Source organism: Aptenodytes forsteri, unplaced genomic scaffold (assembly GCF_000699145.1).
Source record: "Aptenodytes forsteri isolate BGI_AS27 unplaced genomic scaffold, ASM69914v1 Scaffold465, whole genome shotgun sequence".
Lineage (NCBI taxonomy): Eukaryota > Metazoa > Chordata > Aves > Sphenisciformes > Spheniscidae > Aptenodytes > Aptenodytes forsteri.
In genome coordinates, this window is record NW_008795039.1 from 2033265 (window position 1) to 2059324 (window position 26060).

The window sequence follows — 26060 nt, forward strand, 5'->3', positions numbered from 1 at the left end:
CTAAATTTGGTTATGATTAGACAAGTTTATTTGCAATATAGTGGTGTAGTGTGTAGTTTGGCATAGCTTCATATTAAAAAAAAGTCTGTAATGGTTTGTTGATTACTGCCTAGGTGTCTCTAGTTCTGCTTTTGGAGCTGGTAAAATCCTTCTGCAGACTTTTTTCTTGAGACATGCATCAAACTCTGCCCAAAGACAGCATTTTTTGCTTAAGCTACCATCCAAAGTTATCAGTTATACATGTAAAAGTAAATTAATTACTCCCCTCTACACCTTTTTATGCTTTTAGTCTATTCTGCTGCAACTGTCTAAAATCCAAGTAGCTAAATTCCCAACTATTTTATCTGCCTTCCAGCATACCTCTGTGGATGGGTATACTGACCCACATGTCCAGCCTATCAAGTCAAGTAGCAGACAAAACATCCCCCGATGTAGAAACTCCATTACATCTACCAATGAAGAGCATCCTCACATTGGAAATTATCGCTTACTGAAAACAATAGGAAAAGGAAATTTTGCCAAAGTGAAACTGGCAAGGCATGTTCTTACTGGAAGAGAGGTAAGCATTTAAAAAAAAAAAAACCTGCTGTCTGTGTTTTATATTCTCTTTGGCTATCTTTATAGTAAGTATTTCTACTATTCTTTTACCTTTCTCTTCTGAATAGAAAAAGCGCATTTTTTCTCATCATAAAGGAAGATGCAAAGAGGCTGTTTCAGGATATAAGAAAAATTACCTGAGGTGCCCGAGTTTTCTCCCTCTAACCACTCACCCCTTTTTGTAAAATGTAACTTCTTGGTGAAGAGATCAAAAATTTTGTTGCTTATCAAGGGGTATTTTGGGGCTGGGAGGGGGTCCATTCATCCCCAAGCATTTCCAAAACAGAAGAGAAATCTATTGATAGATAGATTTCATCGATATTGATAGTCTATTGAATAGATAGATCTTGTGTTTGGAGGGCCTGGTTTTGCAGTGGACAGGATAACACTGTTCTGTCCAAACACTGACAGAAGTATAAAACTGGTTCCTTGGTGGTACCATCTGGTGGCAAAGTTCTGAGCTCCTGCTGGTAGATCCTAACAGGTGAGAAATTTTGCTTCATGAAATGCATAAAAGCAGACATACGTGCATGTCTTATAGGCACATCTATGCTTTTGCTCACAGAGATGCGATATATTTTTGTTCAAATATTTTTCTGAGTTTAATCATCCGTGGTTCGTTGTTTTTTCCCCCAAGGTTGCCGTGAAAATAATAGATAAAACCCAGCTAAATCCTACTAGTCTGCAAAAGGTAAGAATATACCATAACACCTGAAATTCTATAAACAGTTGAACTGTGATCTTTTATTTACTTGACAAAAATATTTGGTCCCTTTATCTTGCTAAACAAATATCTTTGTGTATGTATGACCTTGGGAGACAGTGGTATCCTGCTGTCTTTGCTATAATGTGCATGTGCCATTTGTCTGAGGGCAGTTACTCTACGTGGTTCCAGTCTAAGCATTGCTTCTTTGCTCTTCCTTCCTCCACCAGCTTTACCCCTTGCTGACAATAAAATTTGCATCTAATTAGGTACACAAGTAGTTTGTCTACATACTAAATCAAGATGTAATGCTGTAAAGGATAGTATTTTTCTTGGATTTTTCTTTAATGTAGTAATTGGGTTTTGTGGACTTACAAGAGCGCCAACTTTTATGGCTTTAATGTTTTTTTTACCTTTGTTTTTATATTCTTTCAACTTTAATAAAGTATTTGTTAAACTCAAGGGATCTTTGGCAATTACTTTTTGTGTATAGAATTGACAAAATGACTGAACGTAATCAGAACATTCTTGTTTGTTTGTGCCTGTAGATAGAAATTCAGAAGTCCTTCATAACCATTGTGATGTGTTTTAACAAAACCCTGGGGTTTTTTTGTTTAGTTTGGGGTTTTTTACTGTTTAACTATGCATATGTTTAGTTTTGGCTGAAGCACAGAAATGTTGTATTGTCCTGCTGGAGGTTGCCTGTTATAAAATTTGGGATATTTTTTGTTTACAAATACTAGACTGCTGCTGTCTGTAGCTGTAGAATGAAAGAAAGAGGCTAGGGCTTATTGCTGTTCTTTTATCTCTGGCTGCTGTGACATTTATTTTATTGTGTAACTTCGGCTATGGGGAGTTATAAACAACTTTGCTCTAATTTCTTTTTTTCTTTGATTTCTTTTAATTCTTTGATTTATTTGCTTTAATTTCTCTTCTGTAGTATTTTTGTTTGAGTATGGGTTCTTCAGGATTTTTTTTTTTCTAATTCAACCTGCTGTGCAGAGTTCATGCAAAAGCTTTGCTATCCTAAAGTCCTATATTAAGCAAATCTGTTTGCTAATATTTGAGCTTTGACAGAGCATACTGGGGAAATCCTGTGCTGCTCACGTAGCTTGTTTCCTACCTAGCTTGGTATTTATGCTTGGAGAGCTAGGCAAGTTTGTCTCATTGTTGAGCAATGAGAGGGTAAAAAAAAAAACATTAAAACTTTCTGGAAAGACTAAGCATGAGAAAATTACTTCTGGGATAATTGCTTTAATGATAGATAAGTTGTATTTCACACAAACATATTTAATAACTGGTTAAAAAAAATTAGTGTAAGCATAACTGAAATTTTTATAGCCTATACAAGATGCTGTCACACTGCACAAGTAGTACACAAAATATTCATATAATAGGACATTGCTGCTCTTAATTGTTTTTTTGACTGGGAAGCTGATACCAAAAAAAAAAACGTTTTTAGATACAGTTAGAAGCAGTTTATAGCAGAAGTAAACACTGAAGTTAGATTTAGTGATTTAACCACAATTCCATTCTTCGATAACTTCTAGAAGTATTTATCCCATGCATCTTCTGTTTACACTGGAAAGTGTGATCATTTGGTATAAAGTTTTCCTTCTAATATCTTGATTGTAATTTTCGGGGGTTTTTGTGTTTTGGGGGGGGGGGGGGGAGGGGGGAAGTCTTTGTTTTGAAGCTCTAAAAGTCTTTAGCTTCCTACAATTTTTTTAGCATTTTGAGTGAAACTGAATATTGATTCCCTGAAAGCTTTTAAGTAAGCTTTAGCACACTTTTTTGCAGTCACTCAAGCAACTGTAGTTTTTTTAAAGCAAATGGGGTGGGAGGGTAGTTTATCAGCATGCTTAGAATTATTTTTGTTAGTATTTTGATATGCCATTTGTGTACTGTAAATAAATTTAAAAAAAAAATCTTGTTCTATGAACTCTCCATGTCTCACAGTCATCTGTTTTTCTTTCTGCACTGAACTCTTGTGATTCTTTATGTACCACATAGTGTGACTGTAATGTGAATTTTTATAATTTTATCATCAGGATTGTACTGTATGGCTGTACTGTTAAGTAGTCAATTTTTCTTCAAGAGGTAACGTTGGGAAAGGGAAGCGGTGATAGTAGTACTGTTTTAATAGGAACAGAATGTTTGTAGAGAAATACTGTAGTAAGTTTCTGCAACAAAAATAGCACTCCTGAGTTTGAACCCATCTAAACTAGCGTAGTAGAGAGGACAGTCTCTCTACAACTTCGAAGCTGGTAGATTGTATGCAGATCAGCAAAACTTTTAGGCCTTCAATCACTTTTGACACACATTATTAATCAAATAAGACAAATATGTAGTGATCTTTGGTCTTGTGAATGACCCCGTGCCTTTCCTTGTTCCCTCGGTATAATATAAAGGATACCAAGTGCAAGTAGGTTTTGCTTTAGTATTTGCTACTGACCTAATTTAGGTAAAATGAATTGAGGCATCATAGCTTCTCATGCGCTGTTCTGTTTTGTAAACAGAAGTATCTGAGCACATACTTCAGCTGCTGGAAGTGTCATACAAGCTGGGTCTGTAGTTAGTCACGGGTATGAAAGCAGAGAAAGAGTTTAGTTTGTTCTTTGCCACTCTCCAATGTTATTTATGCCATATAAAATGGGCAGGGTACTCTGCAGGCATAGTTATTTTAACTTAGACCGGGAGAGATGACAGAAGTAAGCTGACCTTGTGAATTTTTAATTTTTCATCCTTGTGCATGCAATGTGATAGCCTTAAGTTATAATACACTTTTTGCTTCAGGACCTCTACCTCTTTAAACAGATAAACAATGTTGAATTAAGGGCACTGCCTTTTATTTTGTTCTCAGTTTGTTCAATATGCGGTTCCCATCTTACTCAGTTCAGAAGACAGAACTGGCTTTTTTGTGAACTTGCTGTCTTGATAGTAACACATTGTACTGACGTAGCTTTTTCCACTGTCACGATTGTAATTTGTTACCAAATGTAAGTATTTGGGTTTCATCATAACTAGAATTTATATCAAAATAGCTGTTCTATTTTCTGCATGTCTGCTACATTGAAAGTGTCATCTTGTACTGGCTTCACTAGGGATGTTTCTGAAATGGCATTCTGTTGCTCTTCTGTCAACTGCTAGTGGAGCAGAAGGTGCTTTTTTTCTTAATAGGTTTGATTAGCAAGTGGCACTTCAGATTTTTCCCTTTTTAGGGGTCAGCGGGCTTCTTTTTATTCTTTAAACATATCTAACACCTCAAACTTAGGTTTTTTTCTGTTGTTAAGAAAAGCAGAACAGAAGTAAAGAAGTAGAAGATTTGGAACAATGTCAATATGTTACCTATTGAAAGCTATGCTTTTTTGCAACATCCCTTCTCAGTAATGATTTAGAAACTGGAGAAGCATTCAAGCACATCTTTCAAAGCAAGCCAAAGCCTTGGTTAACTGAAGATTTTTAGTTTGATTGTAGTGACTTAAAATAGTAAATCTTAAACGTAGATGTCAACCTGACAGCAAGTAGAAGTGTTAGCAATGGTGTGACAGATGATCTTTGTACTTTCTTCAGTCTGTGCCCTGAAAAATGAAACTGGAAAAGCAGGAATTGAATTTTCAAGCTTGTGCCTTTTCCATCGGTACAAGTTCTACGAATTGAGTATGGTGCTGGCTGTCCTCTACTACAAGTGAAGCTATTGAGGCTACAACCCGTTTGCAACAAGGAGATGCTTGTTCAAGAGCTTTTTTTGAATGGTAGCATTCTACCAGTGAAGAGGGGTCCTAAGAATGTGGGGTGGGGTGGGGGGAGAAAAGTCAGGGAGCTCTTACACCTTCTGAGAGAGCAGTACACTGCTGCTCAAGAAAATAGAGGTGTGTGTGAATTCTGAGCGCGCTATTTTTTATCAGTAAAATATTGTTACATAATCCTGCAGCTTGCCTTGTTGCGAAAAGAGAACTAATCTCTCTGTTCTGTCCAGATTTCTATAAAACTAACAAACTTGGCACTGTAGGAAATAACGATGGTCTTGTTGCTTTCATACATCTCTTCCTTTGCGTATAGAGGTATCCTGGGTGTTATTGAGGGGTATAGTGGCTATTGTTTAAAGATATCTTGTAGGAAATAACTATGGTCTTGTTGCTTTCATACATCTCTTCCTTTGCGTATAGAGGTATCCTGGGTGTTATTGAGGGGTATAGTGGCTATTGTTTAAAGATATCTCTATTTGTAGATACATAGGTATTGGCATAAGGAGTGTTAATGACCAGCATACTTCAGGGGCGGGGGGGGATATTTATCCCAAAGTAGTGCTCCACGGAATGCAGAGTTACAATGTAAAATAATGTACCCTAATACTTGAATACTGTTAATGCTTTTTTTTTATTCAAGCGTTATCCATTGTTCAGAGATTTTCTATATCTCTATTTGTAGATACATAGGTATTGGCATAAGGAGTGTTAATGACCAGCATACTTCAGGGGCGGGGGGGGATATTTATCCCAAAGTAGTGCTCCACGGAATGCAGAGTTACAATGTAAAATAATGTACCCTAATACTTGAATACTGTTAATGCTTTTTTTTTATTCAAGCGTTATCCATTGTTCAGAGATTTTCTAGATTGTTTCTCTCGTTAGAGAAAATTGGAGGAGTGAACGTTGGCATTTTCTTAATTTGTATAAATGTGCATTTATACTGGGCCAAATAAAACCCGTGCACATCCCCTTGGACCAAATGGGCTAGGAATTACACAAGGTGTAGCATGGCTGTGTTTGTGGTCTCTACGCAGTGCTGTTCCATTATTTCAGTTCTTTCAGCCTTTCAAACAATTGCTTTCTTCCAGCCTTCCCAGGTTGGAAGGTATCTGTCACGCCAAGCAGCTTTAGCAAAGCTGCTTGACTTCAGTTACATAGCAGTATTATGGAATATGTAAGTTACATCTGCCTAATTTGCAAGATGCCTATACCTGAGTTACTTCAGAAAAGGTCTGAAAATGTCGGTTTCCAGGTAAACAACTGCTGGAAACTTGTCAGAAGCCGGTAACAACTGCAAAACATGAACTCTCAGAGGAACAGGGATCTCCCCGTGAAGAAGGCAACCTTGTGTGCTGTAGTTTCAGTAATGGGCAGGCAGCTGGGAGAGGAGTTTTTTAGGGAGTACAACCACTTAGGGTTTTTTAATCTTTTCTCAGAGCAAGCCATTTAGTCAGCAGGTACCTACAGGTAGATTCCAAGATTTCAACTATTCTTTCAATTCTTACTCTGCTGACTTCTCTCTTTCCCTGCTCTCATACGTTTGTAGGGAGGCTGATGCCATCCCGTCTGTAAAATAAAATAGCCAGTTTCCATTCAGCTTATGCTTGACATGATTTGTGTGGATGAGCATCACTGAAGATAACTTCAGCTGCTTCAGCCTTGCCCAGTTCTTGCTCTAAGCATGCAAACGCATTGCAACCAACATTAAAAATGCCTTTGAGTCAAAATCCCCAAACAAACAAGAAGACCACCTCAGAGCCACTAACCAGCAAGAAAATACCCAGATTCACCTTGTGACTTTGAGTTCATTTAGAATTTGCCTTAGAATAGCTGCTTCCTTTCAAAAGGTTGAGACTGACTGCTTCCTCTTGAGATACTCATGGTGACTACCATGGCTGTGTACCTGCTTTTGTATGAGAACATATGCTTCAGTTTTCTGAAAAATGTCTATTCAACAGGATCTATAATACAAGATGTTGTAAAAAATTTTATTGGCGTTTGTATGGAATAAACAAACCTAATCCCATACGTCGGGTCTTGGTGAGGTCTTCTATTCAGAACCAGAGCAAGTAAATGTTTCTTTCACGTAACAAAGTATCTGCATCAGGCTAGAGGTCAGTAACGTTCTGTCTTGAGGAAAATAGACTTTTATGTCCGTTTCCTGATAGGCTGTTTGTGGAAGAAAAAAATTACATATTATGTGGAACAAAATTTCATGTCACTGTGAAATCAATTTGAATCTTATACCAATTAGTAAACTTCTAAATTCTGTGAGAATATCGAATAGAATAATGCACTTTTTTTTTTTGCAATTACTATGTGCTTCACATTACATGTAAAATTGTTTCTTAATGATCTTTTTTCTAGATTTGAAATTATTTTATTTATAAAGTCTAATATTTTAATCCTGCTGATGAAGACATGCGTTCATTGCTGTAACTTTTATATCAGCATTAATACTGTTAAGTTATGAAATACCTTTCCAGTCTTTGGGCAGGAATTGCAGTTTTCCACATACCTGCTTAGAAGCTCTTCTGAAGCTGTACCATCTATTGATTTAGATTTGTTAGCTTCTGACCAATTGATATTGATTTAGCTGAGAAACTTTTTCTTGTGAACAAATTCAAATACTTAGAAAAACAAAAAAATGCACAAAGAACAGCCTAGTGTGATAGTTTTTTCATGGGAATAAGTGGCTTTATGAGGAAACAAGAATATTTGCTGAAGTTAATTCTAGTGCATAGTATTACATACCCATGTGTTACATTTTGAACACAAGCAAACTGCATCATACTGTTCATGTTTTCTCAGAGAAATGCTTTTATAGTCTTTGCTTTCTTCTGAAATTGTTTTAATGTCAAATATAAGGCAAGTGGGTAGTAACTAGCTTGAAATACTTAAATAATGTAAATACAGAACTGCAATAATATTACTTGATCAAAAGCTAAATTTCAAAAAGATGTTGTTCTATAGTCTTAACTTGTAGAATAAATGCAGAATTTTAGAAATGTTATGACTAAGTTGCACAAATGGAGTAAAATAACATCAGTGGTGTTTAAGCAAAAGAATTTTAATTTCTCTTAACTTGTAGCTTCAGCCGTCATAAAATAGAAACTGAAGTGCTACTGTTTGAGGAGGTGTTCGGTCTCTGGCTTGCATCATTGTACCCTTTTGCAAAGGTAGCATCTGAACAAATGGGACTAATTTTGAAAATGGAGGGAGAGATGTCCTCTGAGACATCAGACAAGCAAAACAGCAACAATGCACTTCTGCGTTGAGCCACGTTCCTCTACAAGGAGGACTGTAGTGCTAAGATGTTTCCAAAATGGCTAAGCATTACGCTGAAGCCAGTGAGCTTTTCTTCCTTCATTTCAGCATCCTACTTCAGTCCAATACGGGACTAAAGAGCGCGCAGCACAGTAAATAGGTTTGACAGTGGGGATATGCTGTTCACTTGAAGTAAAACAGTGCAAACTTACCACTATTGACAGCCTCAAGTATAGAGTGACAGAACTATGTAGTCATTTTGGTTTCCTTTCGTTTGCCTTCTTCCCTTTGAGCCCCTAGGTTAGTCTTGCTCCACCTCTTATTTAATCAATAAACCCATGAATGCTAGAAACTTAAAAGTGAAGACCTCTTGTTTCTGGTTTTTAAAAAAAAAAAAAAAAAAAAAAAAAAAAGTAAAACCACCATTGTCTGAAGTGTATATACTTAGGGCTATAAGTTTGTCCAATTGTTTGTAATTATGTGACTCAGGATCACAAACCAGACTTCCATCAATCATAAACCTTCAGGATTTGCCGGGGGGAGGGCGGGACATCGCTGTTTGTGACCCAGTGTAAGATTTGGTATTTGTGAGAAAAGTGAATTCGCCTGCTTCACCTCTGTGGAACGGCAGGACTTGGGGACGTCAGGATTCCTGGTATCTAATTGCATTTTAACGTTTGTGTGTTCGACTTTGTTGTAGTACTACACCTTGTATTTGCACCTACAGTTATATATGTATTCAGGGTAGTTAGCTGATCTTGCCAGTCACCAAAGAAGTCAGAGCAAAGAAATAAAAATCCTGTGTGAATAATGTGTTGGTTTTGGTCAATGTGAAACTCCAGAAAGGGCTATAAAACTTATCTGTGTCTCTTTGTATAAAGCTTAAAAATTTAGTCTTTTTTTGATATGTAGCTGGTAGAGGTTATTGTTATATAATGTATAAGATGTAGATTATGTTTTCTGGCGTTCACCGCACTATATTTATCTATATTTTATGCTAATGATATTTTCTGTGGCTTATGCTGTTCCTTTTTGCCATCTAAAATTGCGTATCTTGAATAACTTTTCCCTAATAATCACACTTTAAGAAAATTGTCTTGCTTCCTTGACAGTTGTTTCGAGAAGTACGAATAATGAAGATACTGAATCATCCCAATATTGGTAGGAGCCCTGCATTTCTGCAAACTTTTTTTTATTATACTGTTTACATTTTACTTTCTTTGGCTTTATTTGAATGTACTTTACAGCTATGCTTTTGTTTGTTAAACTTTTTTGAGATAATAGGACAGTGAGCATTCAGTAAATGCTTCATTGTCTCACCTCCTTTATTGACTCTGCTTGAAACAAGAATTTTGCTCTGAGGAGAGAAACTGCTCAGTCCAGGAAAGCCTTAACACAAAGTAGGAGATGCTGAGCACTCTGGTTTGTTGAGGGCCCCAACTCCCCTCTGTCCATTGAAGTTACTCTTGAGGCCAAAAAGCATGAGTTTCTTAGGTGAAGGTAGCAAACTCTATTAGTTCAGTCTAGGAAGGACTCCCGCTGACGGATATTTCCAGAAAATTAGAGTTACAAAGTATGTAATTTTCCCTTTCTGCTTTAGTTCTTTCACCTACCCCGCAGCTTTAGGGCCCTACTTTGTGATGACAATTCTTCTGGCTGAGGAGGGCTGGACAGTCTTGTTCCAGAGACAGTTAATGGTCCTGAATTGGCCAGAGGGCTTGTTGCATACAAGGTATGGACGAGGCGTACAAGTTGTTACATGCTAGGCACTCCCTTCTCATCCCTTGAATTGTTTGTTGCTTTTCCAGCATTCTTAGCTTCTGCTGTTTTTTGTTTTCTTGGGGGTGGCGGTGCGTTTGTTTTAAATGAGTGGTTACTATTACAATCTGAGGAAAGTCTTCCAGACTTAACGTTTCTGGTGTCCGCTCGGTTTTTAGTTGGTCAGAATCTCAGATTTGTAACTGGGAGCAGTTTACTACCGAAATAGGGAAGGTTTGTATGATCTTAGACATCTGTGTCAATTTAAACACTAATTTCAGCATGAACTCGTTTGTACAGTGTGCATAAACTTCTGAGAAAATCATGAATTAATATGCTTTATTATCAAACATGACTTAGAAATTAATTTTGCTTTTTTACCCTCAAAAGAATGCTAACCTAAAGGATATAAAGTTTTTGTATGGCTTACTGTTATCACTGTCCATAAATTATACTCACTTCACGAGTGTAATTTTTTGTTTGTGCTGTGCTTTTGCTCCCTGCTGCAATCTCTCTCTCTTATTCATTTTTCTTGCAGTAAAATTATTTGAAGTTATTGAAACTGAAAAGACATTGTATTTGGTAATGGAATATGCCAGTGGGGGTAAGTGGATTCTTAATTCTGCTTTAAGGATAAACTGAAATACAGAAAGCCGTGCCGGCTGCATGCCTAGGAACAATTTAAGGATTTTATGGTTAATGGGTGATTCCAATCTGGCCTTCCTAACAGTCCTAGCATACCTCCCAGGGCAGACTTTCTTGCTTGCATCACGTTCTGTAAAAGAACCTATTAGATTTGTGCTTAAGGGTAGTTACCATTCTGAGGTTTCTGCTGGAATATCAGGAGATAGTCTGGTGCGGATTCTGGCAAAAGCTTGACTCAGTATTTATCTGCTATATTTAGGCAAGCACTGGTGCCTCATTTTATCTTGAAAATGTGTGCCAAAGCACTTGGAGAGGCAGGTCCAGAGGATGAGAAGAAGGAACGCGGGAAAGGGGACCAGCAGGATCATAAAGAGCATGAGGGATAGTGGGTGCCTGCTTGAGAAGCTGCTTAGCATTTGAATGAGAAATGTTTGAATGTGGGAAGGGAATCCAGCACAGGGCTAGTGACCAGCTAGGAAAGGCTGCTTGTCAGACAGTGCAAAGATGAGGATCTGAAAGGCATTTGAGCAGCTTTATTAGAAAGAGAACAAGACGGAAGAAACAGAAGTAATACAGATACTGTTAAGTGAAGCTGCTAGAGACATGCAAGACAAATCTGGTACATAAGAAATTAGGCGCTTGTTTCCCAGTGTGTCTTATATGCATTGTGAATGTTTTTCATGATTAAAGTCAATCTTTTTTTTGTTTCACAGTGTTTTTAAAATAGATTTATTTTAAAAATTGAAGAAGCCTTACTATGAAGGGTTTCACTTTTATATTTCTTGACTATTACATGTCTGAAAAGTGAAATCCAATGCAAACAGTAAAAAGGAATTTTTCCTGGCTGCTTCTATTTCCTTTCCCTTCAAGAAGGGTGGGGGGTGGGGGGATGTTTTCAAGCATGATTTGATTGTGCATGACAGTCAAAAAAATAAAACCTGGGCAATAGGACTGAAGTTTTGTCCTTGTCATGGCCAGGAGAAGTGTTTGACTACCTAGTTGCACATGGAAGAATGAAAGAGAAAGAGGCTCGTGCAAAATTCAGGCAGGTATGAAATTAACATTCACTCTTTCTTTTGTTTCTGTTTATGGTGTTTTCAGATAGACATGAGTGTGAGCATACTTCTTTTACTTTAAAAAAAAATTCTTTTTTGTGATAATGTTTATTAAAGCTGGAGTGGAAAAAATCCCTGAAGAGAAAAATATCTGCTTCCTACGTATTATCTAAAAATAGTAAGACTGTTTTACATTCGTTTTTAGTGGATGTTCCTAAGAGTCACATTTTTTATTGTGACTCACTTGACGTTTTAATCCTTTTCTGAATATTTTAGAATTGAACAGATTTTCTATCTGGAGATGTCGATATGATGGCATGTATTGCTGTGTCATGTCACATTGTTTTGTATGAAGGGTATTCTGTAACAGGTTTTTATATTCTTATTACAAACTTTCTCATCTTAATCTTTTTCTTACCCTGTTTTAATGATTATTTTGTGAAAAGCTTTAATTAGATAAACAAAATTTGGTATTTTTCAGAATTAAAGTATATAATTAACATGTAAAGAAACTGCTTTTAACTTGCTATTTCAGACTTGTTTTTTGTTACACGTATGTAAAAAATGTATATGAAAATATTGAATTAACTATTGTTAGGGATGAATTGCAGAGATATGCTGCAAATATTTCAGAAGATAAAATCTGAGATGATACATCCAGCTATTGGGTTGGGGGGTGGAATAGTTTCCTTTATAGTTATTGCTATTGAGTGATCTGCATTTAAAATAGATGTTTCTCCTGTTACCTTGAGGAGTATGTATTAAACTTTTCTTAAGAAGATGAGCTGCTTTTAGGGACTTTTTAGTATTTGAGCTTTAATGAAACTTACATGAATATTTTCTAAAATGAAAGCTTTATTAATTTCTTACATTCTACTGAATCATATCAGGAGCCAAAATTACTAAATTGTATATGAAAACTTAGTAATAATAAGACTGAAATAAAATATTTCACTGATCATCTTGGTGTTTCAGATTGTATCTGCTGTGCAGTACTGTCATCAGAAATGCATAGTTCATCGTGATCTTAAGGTAGGCTGTTATTATTTTTCATTTTGCTGGCTGACAGTCTAGACTTAATTTCGTTCTATATACTTCTCCTTGCCACTGTCTCTGAATGCCTCAAACATGTGAATGAGGGGAACTATCACTTGTATTTTATTCTCAGTTTTCTGAAACACAAAAATAATGTAGCCTGCCTGTTGGAAGAGGGGAGAGACAAGAATAGAACATGTGTTACTTTTATTCCAGTTCTGGCTTTAAGAAAAAGGCATGGTCTCCAAAGAATTATACCTGCTGGCATGCAGATATGTACACATTGAAGCTGCAGAAGTTCAGTGATACCAGTCAGCACTACTTAATTAGAATATTTTCAGTTAAAATATACTGCAAGATATATAAAACGGTCTTTTCTTAGTGATTCATAAGACATACGTTAGGTTTTTAATCCATTTGAACTTCTGGTTTATACTCTCGTGTTTAATTCAGGCAGAAAAATAAATCAAAGGTAAACAGAAATTAGTTGAACTTCGTTTTTTTGATGCTTTCTAATAATCTATCTGTATAAACATACCCGACCGTGTTAGAGTTCAGCAATTGCAGGTGCAACCTAAGCCTTCAGTCTGAAGTTGTCCTTGTGCCAAGTTTAGATCATGCGACTTGGATCTTCACCTGCTTAAAAGCTGGCTTGTGCTCTTGCTTTGATGTCTTTACGTTTACAAAGAAAACACTGGTGTAGGTTCTTTTTTACTAATGTATCTAAATACTTGGGAAAAGCTGAGGTTGAATAATTCCTAGTTTTTTTTTTCACCAGTATCTTTTGTCTTAACTTTCTCATAATACACTGCAGCATGCTCTCAACCTCTTACTTACAAATCTGTTCCCTAATACCTGTCGATCTGCCGGCTCCTGCATGTGCATATGGTGCTGGATAATACATCCTTTTCTGCTGAGTCTTCCCTGCCCAAGGACCATTGTTATCTGATGATGGAGGTGCCTGGCCAGCACTCTGAAGTCAAAATGCAAGGAAGGAAAGGGCTGGATCTCACTGAAATCTTGATTAAAAAGAAAAATCCCTCCCCGTCTTGCATGGCGGTTTGGAGCCCGTGAATGTTTTGTCAAGCTCCCTGGAGCTTACTGCAGCCACTGTTGTTGAGCTTTCCAGAAGGCTGCACCTAGGGACCTTGGCTTGATGGACAAGCTGCTTTCACTAGTTTTCTCGGCCCTATACTTGGCTGGGAGTAGGGAGACAGCCATCTCCTCATGCTTATCTGGCACTGGTTTGCTCAGCCCAGCTATATTATTGAGCCTTACTGCATTAACCCCTGCAGTTATTTAGCATCCTGCATCTCACTGTTTCTCCCAGAGCCCGTTACAGTCTCCACCCCTCATTCATTTCTTAGTTCCATAGCACGCATACAGCTCACTGCATTGCCCACAGGACTATCCAAAACTGCTTTGCAGCATTTGTGCGGGATCCCTTTTACCATCTGTCACAAGTACTCTGCTGCTGGTCTCCTTCCTGTTTGTCAGGCAGGCAGGCTGCAAAATAATTTCTTTGTTTGCTTTTCTCTCTCTGTCTTCTCTTGGATGAAGTTATGCTAGACTCATTTGAAAAGTTCAGTGTTAGGTGTGATCAAGAACCAGTCAGCCTAGCCAATGAAAAATACATTCCCCAAAGAAAAAAGGGCTAAACGTATGGCTTTGAGGAGGTGTTCTCACTTTGTCTCTTCTTTCCAAACGTTACGTGTCATCTCTGTCTCACTTAAAACTCTTCTCATGGAGCTGCAGAGAAGGAAGAAGCAACTTTAAAGTTGTGTCTGCATTCACATCTGCTTCTGTTGACTTTCTCCATGGTATCGGCACGCTGACCAATTGACACTGTTAGCACTGCAAGGCAGAGGTCTAGCACCGCTTCAGAGATTTTTGATAAGCCTTTGTGGCTTTAATAACAGAAAGGGTAAACTCCATCAAATGTAAGTTACTTCAGACTAAACTAGGAAGACGTGTAAGAAAATGTACAAGTTTGTCCGGGCTATTCTGGCAGAAGAGGAGGGAGTGCAAGGCCCGCGGGTACTTACACTATCTCCTTTTAATTTTCTGTGATTATAAACAGCTCGCGTATAATATATACACACCTATAACCAATTCCAACTTTGCTCATCCTGTGATGCACAAAACTTATCTTACCTTTTCAGTGACTGTTAATACTTTCCTCTCTGAACACGTAACCAACAAGAGCATAGTCTCTCTATTTGGCATATTAAAAAGGGTTTTTTTGGTGGTTTTGTTTGAAGTAAGGAACCTAAAAGTGTGGGGTACTTGGGTAGCAGAGTACTGTTGAACTAGGAGGACTATTGTAATCACAGAGCAGCTGCACTGACAGTAATGTTTTCACCACAAGGAAAATGAAGTCTTTGTGCAGTAATGTAGAAGGCTGTCAGATCTGGAAAATATCTCTGTGAGTCTGTCTGCAGGCACATCAGCTAGAACCAGCTGAGATTACAGGTCACGAATTGGGAAAATAAAATATTTTCCAGGATAGTTAGTTTGTAAAAATGGGCCGTATTTTACTCCTTGTAAAGGCTAAATTCTGTTGCGCAGCTATTGGCTTGATAGACTGATAGTTAATTGTCCCCTGTTCTGTTCATTGAGTGCAAGTGAAATTATTAAAAATAAAACAAGACCAACAGACAAACCGACCCAAACAAAATCATGTTTACCCTTTTAATCAAAGTAACTAACAGATTGATTGCTGCTTCTCTGATCCTAAACTAAGACCTTTTTTTATTTTCCGGGCTCAATTCTGAGCGCAGCATCCGATGAGAGATGTCTGTGTTTGCTATAAAACTGATGTTTGGCAATTAGGTGAATCCTCTGCTCTGGCTAATGTCTGTCCTCCTGTTGAAAAAGAAGGATTCCTGCACTGCTCAGTGCTGCTCCTGTGTTGCTGATACGCAGATCGGGAGCTGGGACCCAGTTAGATGAGTAAATATTGCCCAGCTCTGCTGCAGTCCTTGCACAGCATCCTTGCATTTTGAGAAATGCGCTTTATTTTTTTTCCAGTAATGTATTAGTATTTCTCTAACCTTGCTCTTTTAATCTTCTGCCCTACCTGTGATACTAAGTATAAGATACTGTTTACTGACTCTCCAGGTTCCTGAATACTCGCATCTATGTCTATGTGATGCATTGCATTCACATGATGATTGCTGCACAGGCGTTAATATTCTTAGATGTATACTACATGCATTTTTTCATGCACAATGTAATACTTTAGTGTTAAACACTTTGGTGGTGTTATTGCTAAAGCAAACGCTAATAATAAAGGGGAGAGAATTTTTTGGTACAGAATGCTAAGATACAGCACGTGGCTCGAAGTATTTCATCTTGCAAGCAGATGAGATCTTCTTTTAAAGTCTTAAATCCCTTCTAACATTTACCCCACCAAAATGGTAGATGATGTCTGGGATTAGATTTATGCTCCTTGGCATCAGAAGTTGGCATGAACCTGTCAAAAGCTGAAACTGCTATTCTGAGATATCTGGATACTTCAGTCTACAGCTGAACTAACCTATTTCTTCCAGAAAAGAAAATCTTGATGGTTGATTCACTAGCTGACTTTCAAGTCTGTTTAGCTACTTTTAACAGTTACATTTTCCTGAGTAAACATAGTCGATTTTCAATCTTTGTAATGTATTCAGGGGGTTTAGTTTCTTTTGTTCTGCAAGAAAGATACAGATGGTGAGCCATTTTAGAAAAAGAAACATTTTTGCATTTATTGATAAATCATACACTGTAATATATTGATCTTATTCTGATAGGTAAATTGTCCTTTTCCTCTTTTATTTTTCTCTTAGGCAGAAAACCTTCTACTTGATGCAGACATGAACATTAAAATTGCAGACTTTGGTTTTAGTAACGAATTTACAGTCGGTAATAAACTGGACACGTTTTGTGGAAGCCCGCCTTATGCTGCTCCTGAACTTTTCCAAGGAAAGAAATATGATGGTCCTGAAGTGGATGTGTGGAGCCTTGGTGTGATTTTGTACACACTAGTAAGCGGATCATTGCCATTTGATGGTCAGAATCTAAAGGTACAGTTACAATATGAAAGCTTGGCTTTTACTCTCTTTAAATCTTCTATGTCATTAGTAGGCTCACCTTCTAAAACTTTATTTTAAAGGAACTGAGGGAGCGAGTACTGAGGGGGAAGTACCGCATTCCGTTCTATATGTCCACAGACTGTGAAAATCTACTTAAGAAGCTACTAGTACTGAATCCGATAAAACGAGGCAGCTTGGAAGTAAGTAATTTCATCTTGGAAAAAAAGGGTTTTCAGATTAAGAAAGACTAAAATGCAATAATTGCTTAAGACTTCTTTATTTTTCACGATAGGTACTTTCTTCCTGTTTTAAGGGCCCAAAAGTCTTGTTAAAAAAAAAAAAAAGAAATAGGAAATGTCCCAGAAACAGTGGAGCTTGAAAATAGAAAGTGTTAATGAATGAAAGTCTAACCTTAATTGTAGCTGACTAAAGACTATTGTTCAAGAGTATTTCAAAGTGCAAACTGCTCCCACTTGTTTTGGTCAGATAATGGAGCTAGTTCAAAATGTGTGGAAAGCAGGACAAGACTGTAAATATCTTCTGCTTGGAGTTTTTCAGAAACACAAAAACAGCAGCAGGCAGTACCGTAAGCCTTTTTACTTAACTTACCATTTCCAGCATGACTTCTTAAAAAGGAAAGATACAAGAAGAATAACTGTGTTAGAAAACTACGTGGGGTTTTTGTTTGTTTTAGTGCCATAATACAGATAAACACTAAGGACTCTTTGAATGATAAGCTAGTAATTGCTCGTTATTTCTGTTCAGTCCTTTCTTTTCCCCCTTCTGGTATCTTTGTTTCTGAATAGCTGGAAAATTAACATATATAATAATATCTGGTGTGTCCCTCAGCTAAAATGTTTTGAGGATTTCTACTGAGTTATGATTTTTTTTTTTTGTTAGTAAATTAGTTTTTCTCTTCATGGGATGCAGAGAATATCTGTGCATAATTTGTAAGGTGTCTAAAAGGTTCAGTGTTTTTAAGGGGCTGTTTTGTTCAAGTTTGCTGTGTTGGCATGTACTTGCTGGATAACTCTGGAGCTGTTATTTAGCAAGTATTTTGTGTAGAGTTCACTCTAAATGCTGCTCTGTTCTATTCTGTGAATTCTTTAACAAAGGGAGACTTTTTAAAATAACATCTACTTACCATAGAGATGAAAGTAGAGCAGAAGATAAATAGAATGGTTTTAAAATAGTATTTGCATGAGTTAATCACCAGTGACCTTTGTTTCATCTTTCTATGCATACTTGTGCAGCAGTAAATAGTGTTCCAGAGAATAAATCCCATTTAAGCAGCTTTTTATTTGTAGTGGCATGACTTATGCTTCCTGGCGTGGATGCTACCTGTGCCAAGGAAGCATGCATTTACTGAGCTCTGTCTGCATGCAACTTATTTCAAGCTCATGCTGGTTTGTGACTTGTTATAAATAGTTTTAACTTGAATAAAATCTGTGCTGAAGAGAATAGTGAATGGTGGCTTCTACTTTCCTGATATTCGATATTCATTAATTATGTTGTATTTATTACTGTCTAGAGGACATAGTGATAAGAGCATAGTCACTCAAAGATGGTGAAAGATCGCTTTTTTCCTGTCGTGTTTAAGTTTTAGGAAAACATATTTTCCTTTTATTGAACTTTCCTCTGGATTTTCAGCAGTTTCTCTTCAGATCTAATTTCACTTTCGTTCTAGATATTGTAGTGTTATCCAGTTCTTCTAAAATTCCTTCCTGTCCCTGGAGAGAGGTGTTGGATAGCAGCCTCGCTGGAACGGCTTAGTTGTCAGATTGTATGGAAGAGAGCGAGTAAATGTTATGTGTGACAGAGGTGTCTTGAGCCAGTACCAAAATACTGATGATAACAGGCATTGGTCAGTATGCTAATCTGAGGGAGAGAGACATCACAAACTTTTTTAAAATGAATGTTCCTGAAATCACGTTTATTGATTTAGAAAGCTATGGTACGTGGTTTGGAAAGAAATGACTATTTCTGCTGTCTGAGCACTTCTAAAAATAGGTATTTAGAATGGAAGTATATATTTATTAGAAATTTCTAAAAGTGGAGATACAGTGTCATCTTAGGTGGGGAGGATTTTTGTTTGTGCTTTGTCTATTAATTATTTGCTCAGTCCCAGCCATATACCCGCTCAGTTCCCATGCATGTTTTTCCCAGACCATCCAATAGGATGTTTGTCAGTGACATTAAGCATCAAAGCTGAGACTGACACAGGATCAGTACCGTATGGGTTAGGCTTAGCACTCTTCCTCTGGTAAGGACCAGGCAAATTTTTATTAAAATGGTTCGTCTAGACTTTTTCATGGTTGCAGCAGAGAGAAAATATTTTAGAAGCAAGAGAACGTTGTTGTAAAACAGTAAGTCTTTGCAGGAAGAGATGGGAAAAATGTATTGTCAGAAAACATGTGGATCTCTCTTAACTATCAGGATTTCAACAAATTCTTCCTCCTGTCCCAGTCTTCAATTCCTTGCAAAGCAACACCTGTGTGAAATTCCCACAGAGCAGATTTATGCTTACAAAGAGTAATAAAGCAAATAATTTTGAGACAGACAGGTCTTGAGCCAGGCCAGATTTTTATTAGCTAGTTTTCCTGCAAATCAAGGGAAACCTCATCAATAATACCTAGTTGGTTGAAATTCAGTTTGGGTCGATCTTTAGGAAATGCAGTTTCAGTTAGATCTTTAAGTACCCTGACCAAGGCTGCTGCTCTTCAGTCGGCTGACTGGAAGCCCAGCTGAACTTACACAGATGTAATATTGATCCTGGAATTGGATCATTTGTGTCACTTCAAAATGCTTGATTGTAGGAGCCTGTTTTAAGAGTTGTGCAATAACTCAGTACGCCTATAAGATCATGTATTTAAAAGACAGAAGCTAGCAGAAGTTTAGATATCTAAACAGATGGAAACCTAGAGCAGATTACATTGAACTATAGATCCACCTACTGAAGAGACATGAAAAACTGTAAGTGGGAATTGCTGGGTTTTCTTATTAATTCAAGAAGGATCAAGAAAGGGAGGTGGGATTTGAGCAGCGTGATTCCTGTCATCCAAACACCTCATCATGCTTAAACTTTAGATTTAATTAATGGTATCTTTAAAAAAAATTGTAATTGCAGATACTGCATAGTACTCCTTGGGGAGTCTATCGTGTTACTGCAAGGCTACAAATACATAACCAAAGTCTATTGTCAAATAGACTCGTGCTCTGTGTGCCAGAAATGCAATATAGCAATACGTGTTCACAATCCCTTCCCCTTTATACCCCTCAAAAGCCCTCCAAAAAAATCAATTCTGTGGCAGAACTTTGAACAAATCTTTAAGTCTTATTGTCAGCAAAATGTTAACTGGCCCATGTACAAAGTTCTGTCTTGTTCTTGTAAGGATACAGCTATTTGGGTCTGTAATTTGGCAGCAGCACTACATACAAAGAATTTGGTTATATCAATGGAAAATTGAGTCTTTTGCTCTTTGTGAGAAATAACTTAATTCGGTGATTGCGAGGCATATTTGGAGCCTGTGGGAAACTTGACTTGCTGGCACTTGTTTCACTCTTTGTCAATCTAGTGAGCAATATTAGCATCTGTCCCTAAAGAGGCATGTGTGCCTGTTGCTGTAGGACGGAAAATGTTTTTAGCTGTTTTAAAAAAGATGAGTATGTCCTTAAGGAGAAATTGTGGTGGTGGTTAGGGATTCCAGCTGGTCAATCTTGCAGGCATATAAAAGATCCAGGCCACAGCAGAAGGAAATCTTCCAAAGAACGCAGGAGAAATTTTTAAAGTAAATATCTGCATGGCATAGAGAGAGTTAAGAGGCATTTCTCCCTCCAGCCAAACTGTGAACATATTTAGGTCAAGTGCAGTCAGAAGATCCATAGGAAAAAATGACCAGTCGGCATCATGATCTTGAAATGAATGATTGTAGGAAGCATCAGCACACTCCTGAAATATTCCTTAGTTTCTAAACACTTCTTTTGTTATTATTTGAAGGAGTTATTTATTGTGATAGAGTTGGTATTGTGGTAACATCTAGAGATCTTAACCAAGATTAGGGCACAAGTGTCAGGCACTCAGCAAGGCGAGATAAAGAGATGGTGGAAATGAAGGGCACAAAATGAAAGATTTTTGTGTGTTGAAAGTGCAGATTTTTTCTCTCTAGTTTTTCTGGTATTTGGGTGGGGGGTGTTGTATTGTAAAGGCTAAATAGGAAGGGGGAATGAATTAATGGAAACAAAAGGATGTGAAAGACAAAAGAAGAAACTGTAAGATGTGAGGGGAAAAGGTGGGAGGGAAAGAGCAGCATTCAGATTAGTAGAATTTTAAGTTGTTTTTCCCCAGATCAGCTAGCACAGATTTAATTGGGTATGGTAAATGGCATATTGACCTAAAGCTCATTTATTTTCTTAGCAAATTATGAAGGATCGGTGGATGAATGTTGGCCATGAAGAAGAAGAACTAAAGCCATATACTGAGCCTGAACCAGATTTTAATGACACCAAGAGAATAGGTAAGACTTTTACAAGGATGTTACATCTGATGATATAGACAATTGTATCTTGTAAGTCAAACTAAACTATTACTGAATTTGAGATACAATCTCATTGTACACGTAAAATATTTTCTTTTTATTTAAATGAGAAATTTCATTACAATGCCCTCCTTATAGCTACCCTTGTGACTTCACTGAGCTGACATGAATCTACAAGCACAGCAAAAGACAAGATTACAGAATTCAACAGGCAGAAGGAAACAGATTTTGTTATGAGGGCAACAATTTTTATCCGCTGTGGTCAGAGAAAGATACTGTTGGCCCTGTAGCCATTCGCAGTTTCTGTTTGCCAGTGTTTTATTTATTTGTTTGTTGAATAACATTTAATGTTGAATAATGTTGAACTATGTTCAATAACATAGTTGAGAGTTTTCAAGAAGAAAACAATGAAAGAGGGGAGTTGTAGCCTTTTTGATTCTGCACAGAAAAGATTATGCTGGTTGAGCTGAATCCTAGTTACCTGTTAAATTATAAGGGTTTTTTTCTGTTTTCATTGTCCTTAAGTTGTCAGTAAACCCAAGCACTCACTCTGCTAATGTATCTAGCTCTTTTTACTTTTAGACATTATGGTCACAATGGGATTTTCAAGAGAAGAAATCCATGAATCTTTAGTAAACCAAAAGTATGATGAAGTCATGGCTACTTACCTGCTTCTAGGTAGAAAACCACCTGAAGTAAGTGCTACCTAATTTACATCTTCTATTTTGGCCTTTGTATCTGCTTGGGTTGAATATTCTGGTTGTCGATGTTTTTATGAACTATTTCGTAACATCTTTTAAAAAATTGTAATTTATAACTAATTAATGTCTTTCCATTTTCCTATCTTCTTGGATATATTGTTAGTTCCCATATGAACAAATACATTGAATATAGTATCTTCACATAGATTGAATATAGTATCTTCACATTTGCTTGTAAATACGTTGAATTGCTTTTTTAAAAAGCTAGCCGTTAATCTGAAGTAGCGTAACTTTTAAGTGCTGAATCTTCTTCCTGTCATGTGTTTACAGTTAAAATCTGAAATAGTGGATTTGACTAGAGCAATTACTCTTCTACCTACTAAGATGTGACATCCTTTATTTCTCAGAAATGTACTCATCCTTTCGCACTCGTATACTATACTATAGTATATTTTATTATTTAACAAATAATTGCATTGTAGTCATTAATAAACTTATAATAGAAAATCTCTTGACTGTTTTAGAACTAGAGGGATCTGTAGATCTTTTGGGACCACAGGGATTTTCAAGAAATCAAGCCGAGACCAAGGCTTTCTTTTTGAAAGAATTTTTTTCCTGCTGCTTCATTGGCCTTGCTTTATTTCTAAGATAGTGTAGATCTGATATGTGCATCCTTGAGCGCATTTTCCCACAACATCTCTGAACCAGAATTCCCTGGTGATGGCAGAGCATGGAGGAAATCTGTCTAAAATGATTTTGACTCAAACCGCTTGGAAGAGGATATTTGTCTTTTCCACTGCTCTTACTTACAACTTATGCTTCTTAGATATCGACAAACCAGTGGCTGAGTTACATACTTTATAAAGATGTGTTGAAGGCCATAAAGAATCCTTGAATCAGTAATACTTGCTTTTTTTAGCTCTTCTGACTCAATCCAGTGCATTTTGAAATTGTTCTGAAGCTATCAATGCTCTTTAAGCTTTAAAAAAAAAAAAAAAAAAATGCAGGGGGAGCCATTCTTTGGCTTAGGTTTTAAAATAGCACAGTTTTTGTTACTGTCAAGATTCTTCTAATTTTATTTTGAGCATTCATTAACTTCTTAGCTTTTAGCTGTGTGTTTTTTAAAGCGCATTAAACACAGATGAAGTGATAAAATTAATCTTGAAGAAAATTAAACTCTGGATACAATTTTAAATTTAAAAAAAAAAGACTTCGATTGGAACTCTTCACTTTATTATGCCATAAAAGTACTACTGATGTTGAATTTTGTTTATGCTTTGAAAAACTGTTTTTCTTGTAGTTTGAAGGAGGCGAGTCCTTGTCCAGCAGCAACTTGGGTCAAAGGTCTCGTCCTAGCAGCGACCTCAACAACAGTTCTGTGCAGTCTCCCGCTCACCTGAAGGTCCAGCGGAGTATATCAACTAATCAGAAACAACGGCGGTTCAGTGATCATGGTGGGGATGACATTCCAACAAGTAAAGTAACATACACAATTTAAGTCTGAATGTGCAGTGTTTTGTGAACCCGGCAGGTCCACCACTCTGTGCATTTGTTGTGTATCTCATCGTGCTCCGCTGTGATGCTTTTATTTGTATGAACGCTTCTATGGTAAATCTGGGTCAATGTAATCTACGGATTGAATTTTTTGGACTTGTTACTTGGTTGACTCACTAAATAAGAGCTTGAGGATGTTTCCTGTTTAGGAACTAATGGCAAAATGTTGGTCTGGATAAACTCAAAGGCTGCAAGCCATTATGTTTATCAGTAAATTTGGAGTTGGGGCTAAATTGTTTGTTTCCGAGAGACAACAGTTTTATCAAGTAGTCAGGAAACGTTTTCAGGTGAAAGTGGTTACATCAAAAAGGAGTGCATATTTAAAACATTAAATGAAAGGTGATTTTTCTTTTTTCCCCTCAAAGAGAACCAGCAAATTACTAGACATATTTCTAAAATGTTTGGCCCTTTTCTCTGCCTCACTTACGTTGTTCTTTCTAATTTTTTTTCCCAAGACTATACTCTCTCTGTGTTAGTGTGGTGGTGTTTTTTCCAAAAAAAGTAACCAATATTTTGAAGATCACCAGCTGATGTAATCTTATTTCAAAGGAATGTAAAATTCTACCAATGGAGGATTTGCCCCAAAGCATTTTAAAGAATGATGAGTGGGAAAGAACTGTGACTTATTCCAAGTATAAACATGCTTTTAAACAAAGTAGTTCTAGGGTTTTCAGGGGAAAAAGATCTTTCATAGAGTTTAGAGGAAAAGATATGCGGCAAAAAGTACTAAAAATAATTTGAAAAGTATCCTCTAATTCCTTTTTTCATAATATTGCACAAATTACATGGGTTTAAAATGAGAATTAAAATACTCTTCTAGGTTTTACGTATTGATATGAAATGGGAACTAATTCTGAACTGCAAATTGGTGATGAAGAGTGGGTAAAAAGAACGTAGGCTGTCAAAGAGCAATTAATTTAATAACTTGGTATATATGCTGAGTTTGCAGTCGTAGTTGTTAAAATGCTTTTTTTGGACTCGGGGAATTATATTTAGACTATTTTGGCCAAGAAAAATGCAGTGATTATTTTTAGTTATTATTAATACTGTTTTTATTTGGCAGTTGGTCCCTCAATTCCTCCTGCTGTGTCATACACAAAAAGGGCTCAGGCAAATAGTGTGGAAAGTGAACAGAAAGACGACTGGGACAAAGATGTCTCACGCAAACTTAGCAGCACTACAGTGGGATCCAAGGGAGAGATGGCTGCAAGTCCGCTTGTGGGTCCCGAAAGAAAGAAATCGACTACAGTTCCCAGTGTGAGTGTGTGCGCTTTTGGTTTATTATATTTATTTTTCCCTATTTAAACAAAATCTGCAGCATAAGGTTACTATAGACCTAATGGTTACTGAGTAAGCCACTAAGTCTATTTCTGGTAACTCTTACTGGCAGACAGAAATAGGCTACAGTGGATGTCTTTTAAAATAAACCTTTCCCTTCCCCCCACAACTTGACTTTTTCTAACACTAACGTAACAGTACGCACAAGAATGTCTGCATTTGGGCAAACTGAAGATCTGTCAAGACAAATAGTGGATATTTAGGGAAAGAACATAAGAACAGAGCTAATATGGAGTGCTCTTTTTCTGGTGTCTAATGCTTGTATATCTACAAGGAAGTCAAGGGACTTCCTGAATTGGAGTTTTCATCTGAATGATCCTATGTGGTATCTCTTACGAACTTTTTTCTCTGAATTTGTCCGTTTAGCTTTCTGAAACCACTTCATTTTGGACTTCAGAAATGGGGTGAGGTGAGGGGCAACAACCCACTTGTTCCCTGGCATGTGTGCCTGTTGATGTTATGAGTTACAACCTGGTTCTTGTATTAAGAAATGATTAATTTGCTAGTCCTTCTGTTATGATATCATTCGTAGTTTTGTAAACCGCTATCATATTACTGCCTCAGACATCTTTGTTCCAAATAGGAAAGTCCGTCTCTCCTCATGTGAAAGCATCTACTTTGCCTTGTGGAAGTTCACGTGCGGTAGTACCAGTGTTTAGGATACACAATGAAAAAATATTGCATAGTGTTTAAACAGCTACTTCGGAGCAAGAGTTCATGTGAAGGAAAAAAAAAAAAAATACGCATGAATCATAATTTAAGATTCAAGTATACTTTTTGCTATTTAAGAGACAGGCTGTATTAAAAACAAAAATTCTGGTCATCTTTTAGCTTTTAGTACTAGACGGGCAGCAGGAATTCTTGTTGTCCTCTGGGATTCTATGTGCTGGCTCCCATCTTGGATATTTTGGGAAGATGATATGCATTTCTGCTAGAATTCTCTTCAAACAAAATACTTGCTGAAGTTCATTTAACTCTTAATGTTCTGCAGGCTGTGTCTGCAATATATCCACAGATGCTTTAAACATTGTTTTCAAATTTTAAATAGGT

At 37.0% G+C, this 26060-nt stretch overlaps 1 protein-coding gene across 2 annotated transcripts in view; it reads left to right on the forward strand.

Moving 5' to 3' along the window:
- Positions 1–361: 361 nt before the first annotated feature.
- MARK1 (microtubule affinity regulating kinase 1) overlaps positions 362–26060 on the forward strand; it is a 38002-nt gene continuing 12303 nt past the window's right edge. The window contains exons 1-12 of one of the 2 annotated variants that reach the window (XM_009276847.1): positions 362–559; positions 1235–1288; positions 9432–9480; positions 10616–10681; positions 11701–11771; positions 12753–12809; positions 16637–16873; positions 16963–17082; positions 21297–21396; positions 22000–22112; positions 23419–23572; positions 24736–24929. In XM_009276847.1, coding sequence (XP_009275122.1) covers positions 9453–9480; positions 10616–10681; positions 11701–11771; positions 12753–12809; positions 16637–16873; positions 16963–17082; positions 21297–21396; positions 22000–22112; positions 23419–23572; positions 24736–24929 — 1140 coding nt within the window. In that variant the 5' untranslated portion in view covers positions 362–559; positions 1235–1288; positions 9432–9452. Of the gene's footprint in view, positions 560–1234; positions 1289–9431; positions 9481–10615; positions 10682–11700; positions 11772–12752; positions 12810–16636; positions 16874–16962; positions 17083–21296; positions 21397–21999; positions 22113–23418; positions 23594–24735; positions 24930–26060 lie in introns of those variants that run through there. The other variant, XM_009276846.1, reaches the window with a different exon arrangement.